The sequence below is a fragment of the Aplysia californica genome, unplaced genomic scaffold (genome assembly GCF_000002075.1).
Source record: "Aplysia californica isolate F4 #8 unplaced genomic scaffold, AplCal3.0 scaffold00044, whole genome shotgun sequence".
Lineage (NCBI taxonomy): Eukaryota > Metazoa > Mollusca > Gastropoda > Aplysiida > Aplysiidae > Aplysia > Aplysia californica.
The window spans coordinates 1,007,114-1,019,509 of record NW_004797314.1 but is presented as its reverse complement, the minus strand read 5'-3'; the positions used below and the strand labels follow the sequence as shown (position 1 = coordinate 1,019,509).

At 36.7% G+C, this 12,396-nt stretch overlaps 1 protein-coding gene across 1 annotated transcript in view; it reads right to left on the bottom strand.

Annotated features, from left to right (window-relative positions):
• Positions 1-1,195: 1,195 nt before the first annotated feature.
• The window catches only part of LOC101864511 (titin homolog), a gene marked incomplete in the record, with an annotated part of 108,366 nt that continues 97,165 nt past the window's right edge, over positions 1,196-12,396 (bottom strand). The window contains 6 exon segments of the mRNA XM_035968182.1: positions 1,196-3,324; positions 4,420-4,570; positions 5,191-5,363; positions 6,574-6,794; positions 8,589-8,741; positions 10,002-10,222. Coding sequence (XP_035824075.1) covers positions 3,078-3,324; positions 4,420-4,570; positions 5,191-5,363; positions 6,574-6,794; positions 8,589-8,741; positions 10,002-10,222 — 1,166 coding nt within the window.

Sequence of the window (12,396 nt, the reverse complement as noted above, 5' to 3'; positions counted from 1 at the left end):
CTCGAAAAGTCAAGCTAATGTATCACGCTCCTGAAATGTCAAATCTCTTTTATTTAACACATTTCCCACCGCCAACTGTCGATCACACACAATGATTCCACGACTTATATCATTATAATAAGTATATTATCATGTAGGTTATAAATATTGTTCTGCATGTATTACATGTTGTACATTGACATATTAATAATTAATAAGTTGGCCTTCATTATTTTAATGTATTCAGTGTATTGTATAGAACAAAATAGTTGGCTCACATTTGGCATTCTCTCAGTTATCCGTCCCACCTTTAAAAAAACGTTGGTGACCTTTGCCTGCAATTTAAGGGGCGGGGCTACACGTGAAGGCTATCTCGCTTATAAACGGGTCAAATTTTACGGATTCTTAAAATCCGCTATCAAATTTGAGAAAAAAGTTTTGTTTCCATTGCTACGGCGGTCAAAATGGATTTTATTGACATGTCTTACGTAATGAATACCGCACTTATTTTTGTATAGAAATAAATTGTTTTTGCACATATGTTAACAAACATTACATCTACAAATTCATCTGTTGAATTTTTCCTGAACAAATTAGAAGATTTATTATGAATTTTTTTGTGAGGTAGTATTCAAGTTTGCAAAAAATTCCGTTTAAATCCACAGTCCAGACATCACCAAGAAAAATCTGTTCAATATTTCAAAAGTTTAACAAATACTATTATAATATAATATAATGTGTAGGTATATAGATGTGTGTGGTAGAGAGGATATGTGAGAGTGAGCGTGTATATGGACACGAGCTCAGGAGTACGTGTGAGCATGCTGCGTGTGTGTGTGTGTGTGTGTGTGTGTGTGTGTGTGTGTGTGTGTGTGTGTGTGTGTGTGTGTGTGTGTGTGTGTGTGTGTGTGTGTGTGTGTGCTGAAATACCAAACCAAAGTGCCAGCATCTGAACAATTAATATTTATTATCTTATCGTATCTTAGTGTTACGGTGTGTGCTCGATAGTATGAAAATGTGCTTGGGAAAATGAATGCCTTTTATGAAAGAGGGTGCATGATCGAGAGAGTAAGATGTTATGAGAATGTGTGTGAAAGTATGAGCAAAGAGTGTATCCATCAATTGAAGCCTATTCGAGCTCAGAAATGCAAGAGTATGGTCGAAATATAAAAACTAGAGAAAAACAATGTAAAAAAAAACAACACAAAAAACATCATTTTGTCAAGAAATCTTTAATACTTAAAAATAAGTGGTAATAAATTTGGCAGAGCAAAAAGCAATGATTGGGTACTAATGTATTTCACAAAAGTAATTCAAGACAGAGCCAAACAGGACCAAAAGTTTATCAATTCTAGACGGTACTTGCACCATAATTTAATTAACGATTTGGGGTTGTTATTTTTTATTTTCAGTCATTACCTGAAGGGAAGAATTGGAATAGAATGTGCAACTATTGTTGATGGGCTGAATACCACACAGGCACAGATTTTGTGCAGAAGTTATGACACACTCCAAAGTGCTTTTCATCTCAAGGTGGGCAAAATATGGCAATTATTTTAAGTATAAAAAGCTGAAAATGATAACTTCTTTGTTCTATTATCGAAAAAGTGCAAATGGAAACAAAATCAACACCTCAGAAGGTATAAAAATTATTAGATCAGTTAAAAGAGGGGAAAAAACAAGTGGATGATTTTTTTCCATGTATCCTTCAATTTCTGCTCATATTTGAATTCCATTTTGAAAACTTCAAACAGGATAAAAGTTAATAAAAGCACAATAAAATAAACTCAAGCAAATGCTCTTGAAGTGCCCATCAGATATTTTCCACTTAACTAACAAGGAATAGAAAAAGAAGAAATTCTTCACACGGGTTTAATCAGATTCTGAACAATTCTTTTGACAAAAGCCGAAGTAAGGTCAGCGAAGGAACGACTACTGTTCCTCAAATCCTTCTCTTTGCAAAATTAATGGCATCTCACAAAAGCAGTGTTGATTAAGTCAGTAGGAAAAAAGCATTACATTTTAGATCTAGAATGTCTCAAGACTAAGTAAACCGATATCAAAATATATGTCCATGACCATAGCTCTAAAAGGTAATCTGCACAAAAAGATTTTGACACATGAATCATGCAAAGATAAAAGGATCACCGAAAGAATTATCACAGAACTTTTCAGACAAAATCTGGTTTTACATTCATTAAAAAAATTCTCCAGTATTCCTCAATCAGAGTATCACATTAACATCATACGTGATGAAAAAGTGGGAACATCCAGAAAATAGAGGAGATCACAGCTCCACTTGTAGTAACAAAGAATTGGATTAAAAAACAAAACAAAAAATCATCTGTTCTTCACAGAACAAATGTACAGAACTATAGTACCCTGTTGGTAGCTCCAGCATAAATTCATTCTAATATACAATTGATCACAGACTTTGCGAGAACATACTCATATTTCCTTTGACTTTCAAGCTACATATTAAGGCAAAAACAATGCTAGGAAGCAAGATTTCTTTCATTATCAGCTTAGAACTATTGCTGCTGATGGTTTATCATTTTAAATCAGATCCTGTGCTTATCAATAAACAGTAACAGGAGAGTTATCATGTCTTTTCCTTCAACAGCTCAAGCAAAGTACACAATAATAGACTTTAAATAGCTTTTCTTTCTGTTTATTTCAAACAATATTTCACTTTTAAAAAATGAAAGTCACTCAATTGACACAAGAATGAAAAAACAAAATACAAAACAATCATTCATAACATCTTAAACAAATTCACTGGCCGAAAGTTCAAAGCATGGTAATATCTGGAATGTTCTGAGAAATGCTTCAGATGTTGGTTATAGATTATGTATTATGATGCTAGTTCATATGTACCAGGACACTTAGCATAATGCTCAAGGTCACAACAGCAATTTCAGAGTAATCCTTTAACTAGCTTATAAACTCTGAGCTTGCTGTCTCTAAAAACAAACATTTCTCTACCATTTGATTATAAAAAAGTTTGACTATCATTGTATTCCCTTAGATTATTCATTTTGAAGTCGTATATTTTAAGTCATAACAATTACATAGAGAAAAAAAAGATATGCTGACAATTAATAGTCTGCCAATTTTGCCAGCTCAAATTCTGGAATGTCAAGCCCCAACCACTTGAGCAGGTCAAAGTATGAGTAAACAAAGGCACGATTGATTTCTTGTGAGTGTGAAAGCCCATTTGCCTCCTCCTGCAGGGCACGGTTGAATTTGAGTCTGGCTTCCAGTTCTGCTTGTTTGCGAGCCATCTCTTCTGCCAACCGCTGGGCCTCTTCCATGGCCTTCCTCGCCTCCTCCGCACGACGGAGCCTGGGAAAACATGAATAATTATTTATGACAGGAGTGGTATACACAGTCTATAATTTTCAAGCAGTGTGCTCGCGAGAATAATAAGGAGAAATAAACCCCTAAAAATGTCCGATTTTTTAGTTTGCTTTTTTATTTTAGAGAACATTTATAGGTGCACAATCTCTTTTCATACAAAGAAGGCGGGCCCTGAAACAATCAATGAATGGCATTTTGTAAAGAGTGTATCATTTTGAGTTGAGGAATTCATAATTGGAAAAGTAGTCACTCTCGACGCTTTTACATAATGTTGCTGTTCTCCTCCAATAGCTAGCTATTCAAAAACCTGGCTTTAACCCTCCCTGTGCTTCAATATTTTGTATCCATGGAGTACTTTTTAGGTCATATTTTTATACAGTAAATACTTTGTGCTTCTTTTGGGATCATACTTTTTTATGGAGGAGGGCTGTTTTGCTTATTTGTGGATCAAATTTCAACACATTTCACGCACATATCAAGCACAGTGCGGATTTTTCAAATATGCAATAAATTTTTAGACAAAGTTGCATTGCTACCGTATTGTGTTTTGTTGAATTTCAGAAGGGAAGGATGTTTTTAGATGGAGCTTGAGGCTCTCAGAATCGATTCACATGTTACAGTTTCTTTGTTATTGTCCATAGCATTAACAGTTTGCTTTGAAGAAACATTAGATCTAGTATCAGAAGAAAAAGTATTTGTCCAAGTCATAAACCTGTTCAGGTGGTTATCATATTTCCTGATCAGAGTCAGTAGTCATTTTTCTCGTAGTCCTCTACTCAAAACAATTGAAGGGCAATCGCTCCAATTTCATTAAATGAAAGCTTGTTAGTATTCTAAATACAACTCACCATCCACAATACAAAATTTTATTCATCTAGGGTCTACGAATGTAATCTGCCCACCGACTAGGTTTGAGACTTATGTCGATATTTCTCTTATATCAGAGCGAACGGGTGTGAAACACCCGGTCAACACCCAGTCACTCTGAATAAGACATGAAATATGCCACAGCGGAGAGGGTCAATCTATTATATAGAACTACTTCCACTCCAAATATGATTGCTTTTCAAGTCCCCTTACTTGTCTTCCAGTTCCTTTCTCTTTCTTTCCTCCTCTTCTTCTTTCTTCTTTCTCTCATATTCCAAACGCTCTTGCTCTGCCATCTGTGAGAGCATCTCCTCTTCTGCCAGTCTCCTCTCTTCCTCTTCCCTCTGTCGTTGCAGCATCAGTTCTGAGAACATAAACAGTAACCAATATTTACATGAGGCCTTATACATCCAGGACATTTTCAATGCACAGAACCAAAAATAGATACCATTCAGTCTTGAGTCTTTAGTTTTAGTAAGAGTTTTAAGGCACTTGCAACACAATAAGGTCATATAAGTGCCGAAGAATAAATGTGTTACAAGAGCAGAGAGTAACAAACACAAAAATGAAGGAGGGGAGATAAAGACGATAGATTTTTTTTAGTTGGAAAGAAGGAGCAAACTACACAAGAGTACCCGCCAACCACCCACTGTCTTGAGTCTGACTTGAAATGGTTTCCATGATCCTATCTCTTACAAAGAAACAACCCCACTTTTTCCACATGTTTATCAGGTAGGTAAAGATAACAACAGGAAATAGTAACAAAAATAAACACTGCCCCTTACATTACTCATCATCTTCACTCTTGGCCAATTAACCTACAAATAAGTGATATCAGAATTTTATCAAACATAAGAAACTAATTAAGCAACAACAGGTAAAGAAAAAAGAGATAAAACTTAAATACGTTGCACGCTGAACGTAAAACATTAAAAAATAAAATAAAATAAAAACGGGATCAAAATCTGACTTGTTTAAACTTACCATGCTTTCTCAACTCTTCCTCGTGTTGTTTCCTCTTCACTTCTTCCAACTTCCTCTGGTACTCTTCTTTCGCTTTCCTTTCTCTGTCTGCGTCCAGCCTCTTCCTCTTCTCTGTCTCTTCCTGTTCACGGCGTTCCCGTTCTTCTTGTTCTCTTTGTTGTTCTTTGCGCATTCTGAAGGAAACATGTTTTTCAGTAAGCGGTGTAGATGAAAAAATGATTGCTTTAACTTTTAACATCTTTTCTAAAGCAAAATTAACTTGTGACAGGGTTTTTTTAGGGATGAGGGAGGGGGGCCAAATAGTTCACTAGCATGATTGCCAACAAAACAGTTTTCTCACTCACCAATGTTATTATTAAAGAAAAATGATGAAGCTATTACCCTTGAACATGGATATGGTTCCTCATATATTTCTCTTTTTGATCATGCCAATACTACATTTTGTCAGTAAGCTGTTCAATTAACGTTCTAAGACCAGAAAGCACAATCGAAAGAGAAGAAAAAAAATTGTTCTTTTCACAACTATACCTACTTCATGTATCGTTTCCTCCCTTATAAAAAAAAAAAATTAGTTTCCCAATTTTGTCAAAATTATAGATCTAGTTCTGGAGCACATGCAACTGAAACCTAACACACCTAAACAGCTGGCTGGCGATTCGTATTTTCATATAATGATATTAAACCTCCCTGTCTTCTTAATGTGGTAGTCATTACATAAAAGCAGGCCCTGCACAGTCGCTAGGATGTTGTGATTCTCATACATTCATAGCAAGATCCTTGAAACCAAATTACATAGTGATTTATTAACTTTTAGAATATGGATAGCTATTCCTTCTTTGTAAGCAGCCATTTTTGTCATCCCAAGTGTTTAGCATCACAAACTTTCTTATACTCTGCTCATGTGTAACCTATAGGCACAAAATAAACACCAAACTAAGGGGAAATGAATGACCCGAGCAGTAAACACATGTAATACATTACATATACATATATATATAATATATATATATATATATTGTGTGTGTGCGCCTATGTGTGTGTGTGTGTATGTGTGTGTGTGTGTGTGTGTGTGTGTGTGAGTGTGTGTGTGTGTGTGTGTGTGTGTGTGTGTGTGTGTGTGTGTGTGAGCTTGTGTATGTGTGTTTGTGTGTGTGTGTGTGTGTGTGTGAGCATATATGTGTGTGTGTGTGCATAATTGTGGTGTGCGTGTGCGTGTGCTTGTGCGTCTGTGTGTGTGTATATGTTTGTGCGTGCGCGTGTGTATATATATATATATATATAGTCATAATCACAAATAGTTCTCACTCCCTTAAGACATGAACTTCAAATTTGATGATCAAGCAATTCTGCAATCAAGGCCTATAATAAGAAAACTCTCCCTACCTTCTCTCTTCTTCTCTTCTCCGCCGCTCCTCCTCCATTTCCCTCTGCAGAGCAACTTGTCTTTCCACCTCCTCTTTTTCCCTCTTCGCTTGCTCCTCTTTTTCCCTCCTCCGTCTCTCAACCTCTTCCCTGCGTTTGGCAGCTGCAGCCGCCCGTTTAGCAGCTCTGGCCTCTCTGTTTGATATTGACTTCAAGTTCATGTCTTCCCCTTCCTCGTCCTCCTAAACAAAGAATAGGAAAGAACAGAAGTTAGAAGGAGTTGGAGTAATAACAATAATAATAGCAATACTCATAGTAACACCAATAGTAATAGTCATATATATAAATGCTGGAATAAATATAATAATAAGAACAATAATAATAATAATAATAATAATAAAAACAATAATAATAATAACAACAATAATAATGATAATAATAATAATAATAATAATAATAATAATAATAATAATAATAATAATAATAATAATAAAAACAATACATACAATAATAATGATGATATGAATAATGATGATAAATAATTAATACTAGTCATAATCATAATAATTTCTAAAATAATAATATTAAACAAGAATGAAAATAAGAATAAAAATAAGAATAATATTAACAAAAACAATTATGTATACCGACGGTGATGACAGTCACATCAGTGGTGACACCAACGATGAACGACAATGATGATGATGATGATGATGATGATGATGATGATGATTTTGATGATGATGATTATGATGATGAAGATGAGGATAATGATGATGATGAGTCATCATCATTACCACTAGAATTGTTTGTACTTTTGTATAGAAGCTCAAAAATTGGCTTTATGCTCTTTGCAATGAATTAAATTGTAATGGTCTATGATCATTTCCACTGACATACTTTGCAATGAATCAAATTGTAATGGTCTATGATCATTTCCACTGACATACTTTGCAATGAATCAAATTGTAATGGTCTATGGTCATTTCCATTAACATACTTTGCAATTAATCAAATTGTAATGGTCTATGATCATTTCCACTGACATACTTTGCAATTAATCAAATTGTAATGGTCTATGATCATTTCCACTGACATACTTTGCAATGAATCAAATTGTAATGGTCTATGATCATTTCCACTGACATACTTTTAAAATTAACACAGTTGAGAACAATGATGAGAATGTACCTTTTTTTGAACAGGCATTTCATTTTTTTCTTCATATAAAAATATTTAAACAAGTGAAGAGAAAGGAATTTAATCAGAATTCTTAAAGTATATTTTCTAATAACAATACACTTCTGACGCTACAAGAATCCGAATCACTAGAAAATAAAAAAAAATAAAAAAACAAATGTAAATGTATTTAGAAACCATGACAGCAACACACAAAACAACAAATACAGCACAAAATGTGCCCAGAATCCCCATTTGTGGAGAGACAACACGACACAGCAACCTACGACACAGAGAAGTATACGGAAACAACAAAATAAAACTGATCAGGCTCAACTTACAGATGACTACCTCCTTCTTGAGCCTGTTGAACGTCAGTAATTCAAAGCCTGTGAGACTTTTCCTTAGTTGTTGTTGTTGTTGTTGTTGTTGTTATTGCTGTTGTTGTTGTTGTTATTGATCTTCCCAAAGCTGGGCTCTCTAGCCCTTTAGACTAATGCCATAATACAGTAATAAGTGCAGGTTTGCTACAGTTGCTGTAATGTTCTGTTCTGTAGAGTGTGTTGTCAATGTTAGGTCTCAGAGGAAGAAGTGTAGTTCTGATGTCATTAACGGCTGTGCAGCGGAACAGTTCATAATCCACAGTCTTTTATGAATAGTCACGCAATGGTCATATCTGGGAGAAGTTCTGGTTTTTATTCTGTTCTAGTGGAAATTGAGTTGCATATTATGTTCTGTTCGCTAGCGGATGATCACAGTCTGTTCTTTTCTTTGAAGGTGGTTGATATTGTCATTTCGTTGATTTCTCATTTAAAAGCAACTGCTCTTCTAATCAGAGACAAACACATCAAACTCACATTCTCTCCATCACTCTTATCTTCCTCTTCATCAGGTGGAGGGGAAGGAAGATTCAGTCTCGTCTTAGGCCCGTGATCCAGTTCCGGACTGGACTGTTCACGAACAATCTCGTAGTCGGACTCATCCTCTGTTCTTTCGTCTGGTGACGAGGGCTGGGAGGAAATAAAATGGTTGTGAAAACGAAAATCAGGAAATGACACGATGATCTTAAATAAATTAGGTATCGTTGACATCTCAAAAGCAGATTTGTGCATAACATAGTGATGACATAGATTATATTATCACTCTTATCGCAAAGATATTTTTCATATGCCATGATAAGATAAAAACAACACTGAAAATGTCATAATATTCCCCCTGTATTACATTCACCTGGGATCCATCCACACAGAAGTATCATGCAAGCATAATATTACCTATCCGTGGGATCTGATTAAAAGTATCACATTGACTCCTAAAATCAATAAGAGTGGGCTTCGGTCGCGACCGGGGCAAAATTCAAAACTATTTCCACTGAAAATTTAACACTCAGTGTGTCTCGTGCATTCATATGAGACCTTACACAGTTGCAAGCGCCGTAAAACACTTACAAAACAAAACAAAACAAACCAAAAAACAACAGCAACCCAACTACAAGTACTATCTAGAGGTTAGGCTACCGGACTCGTAATCGTGAAGTTGCGGGTTCCGGGGTTCGAGCCGCGGGCCCAACGTTGTGTCCTTGGGAAAGGCACGTTACACAAATTTTCCCCACTTCACCCAGTTGGGAATGGGTACCCATCTATAGACAGTGAAAGATCTTGTCAGTTTGTTAGTGTTTGAGCTCTGCATGCTTCCCGGGAAGCTGAGAATGTTCCTGAGTGTCCTATGGTCTGCTGGGGTAATAATATAATGTAAAGCGCATCGAGCTTCCTTTCAAGTGTGGACATGCTCTTCACAAATGCTATTTGTGTCCCAATGCAGTGAAATCAGGTGCTCGTCGATCTTTGGACATATGGAGTTCTTTGGTATCATCTTAAATGCTGTTCATTTGCCTTGCTTTCAATGAAAAAAAATTCAATTTATCTTGAATAGAAATCAAGATATTCGCGATTGAAGGAAGTGGGCGCCGGGGGCGCCTGGTTTCAGAAGTAAAATTAGTGAGAAAATGGCTACTAAAGTTAGGTCACTTACAAAGCCTCAGAGTCCGTGAAAACTGACAATTTACATTCTTTTATGCCTTTAATCAACGTTTTTCAATTTAATTTATACAGAAATGGATTCTTAAATTGACATAGAAGGTGTTAAGCCAAAAAACAAAAACTTAGATAAAAAGCTGCCAAATGAGCGGAAAGTGTCAGTTTCTTTACTTTCATTATTTAGCCGAGCGCCTGATTTCACCACGCTGCCTCATATTTATTATTAATTATTACCTTGTGCTCTGAAGACACAGGTCTCGGCGTCAGTTCCTTCTCTGGGGCTGCAGGGGGCGGGGGTGGAGGGGGTGGCGCCTCTTCTACTGGTGCAGGGGCTGGGGGCGCTGGCTCCTCCTCTTCCTTCTTCTTCCCCTTCTTGCCCTTTTTGCCCTTCTTTTTCTTTTCCTCCTTCTTCGGGATTGTGAGCTCCTTCTTGGCCTTCTTTTCCTTCGGTTTGCCTTTGTTTTTAAAAAGGTGATTTTAAAAAAAAAAGGAAAAGCTAATTTAGTAAACAAAAACAAAACAAAAAAACCCAAGGGAAAGGTAATTTAACTACGTTTCTTGACAATAAACTATATTATGACTGCTATAACACACCCAAGGTTTTACGTGTATAAGACGTGTTTGTGGAAAGAAGAGTAAGTCAAACTGAGAGGACGATCTAGATAGATAGATAGATAGATAGATAGATAGATAGATAGATAGATAGATAGATAGAGAAACAGTTTCCCCCTTCCCATAGTGTTTTTTACAATACCAATCTTCTCAGGGTTAAAGAGAGGGAGGTGTCCTTTTCAAAGCTGAAACTCTTCCTTGGAAAGTACACGAAACGTACCGTTTACTATGACCTGCAAGATTAAACCTGCGTAAATCATATTACACACATGAATGGGTTACATAATGCAAAATGATGGAAATATTTAAGATCCTGCTGTTTAAACGTTTTCGTCTTTCTTGCTGCTGCTGCTCCTGCAAAAAAAAAGTTACCTTCCCATCTGTCTATTTCTACGGTATCTGTTGAGTGGCAGTCAACGGCCAAACCAGCAGTCATTTTACAGGGGGAAAAACCCAACCAGATAACAACAGAATGCAATAACCAAAAGAAGTAGATGAAGAAGACCACTCCGTAGCGACTAGCAACCACCTGCAGCGTGATTATTTGTAGAAGCCTTCTGTGAAAATCGATCACCAGTAATGAATGAAGGAAAACTCAAGCACAGAGAAACTCCAACATTCTGGCGTAACTAAGAAACTCAAGTGCACACACAAACAACAAAGCGAAAATTTAGCAAAGTCCACAAACAGTGTACCCAAAACAAAACAGTTAATGCGGCATGTACTTCTCATATGTGAGGCAGTGTCGTGAAATCAGGCTCTCGTCAAAATAATGAAATTAAAGAAAACAGCAGTTTTCTCCATGCTTAGCAATTTTTATCAAATTTTTGTTTTTTGGCTCAACACCTTTTATGTCCATATTATTTACAAACACATTCATTTGAGGATTTCACAGAAAAACAATGATTAAAGGCGCAAAAATATAAATTTACAGTTCCCATGGACTCTCCAGCTTTAGAATTTACCAAGCTTTGGCAGCCATTTTCTTGCTAGTTTTACCTCTTAAACCAGGTGACCCCCACCTCCTTCAATCCAAAATATCCCCACTTCTATTGAAGATGGATGGGTAATCTTTTTATTGAAAGCAAGACGAATGAACAAACTTTAAGAGGTTACCAATAACTCAATATGCCCAAAAATTGACGAGAGCCTGATTCCACCACGCTGCCTCACATATGTTAATACTGCATAATAAGTGATAAGATGATGTGGCCGCGCTAATTGCATTTTGTTGACCGACATATTATTATCATAAAACACTGAAATCATCTTGGACAGTTTCGGGCAGGTAACGTGTATACGTGTGATTGTGAGTGTGTTTGTGCGCGCGCGCATGTGTGTGATTTTGCTTGTGGGTGTTCGTTTGTGTGAGTATGTGTGAGTGCGTGTGTGTGTGTGTATGTGTGTGTGTGTGAGAGTGTGCGTGTGTGAATGCATGCGAGTGTGCGCGCATGCGTGTGTGTGTTTGCGTAGGAAAGAGAATGTATGTTAAATGATGGGTATGTGTATGCATGTGTGTGTCTGGGTGCGTTATTGTCTTTGTGGCGCGTCGCTGTTTGTGTGTGTGTGTGTGTGTGTGTGTGTGTGTGTGTGTGTGTGTGTGTGTGTGTGTGTGTGAAAGAATGTGTTTTCCCTCTCCGTTGATCTTTATTTATTTCTTTCTTTCTTCTTATTTGTTTCCTATTTGTTTTTTCATTTTTGGCTTTCACCCTTTGTCTCGTTCTTTCTCCATCTCTCTTTTTCCGTCTGTCTGTCTGTCTATATGTCGTTCTGTCTGTCTGTCTCTCTCTCTCTCTCTCTCTCTCTCTCTCATACACAACAAACACACACACACACACACACGCACACACACACACACGTATACACACATGTATACACACACGCACACACTCACTCTCAAACACACACACACACTCACACACACACACTCACACACACACACTCAATCATTCACACACACACGTATACACACACATATACCTACACACACTCACACACTCACATTCACACACACACA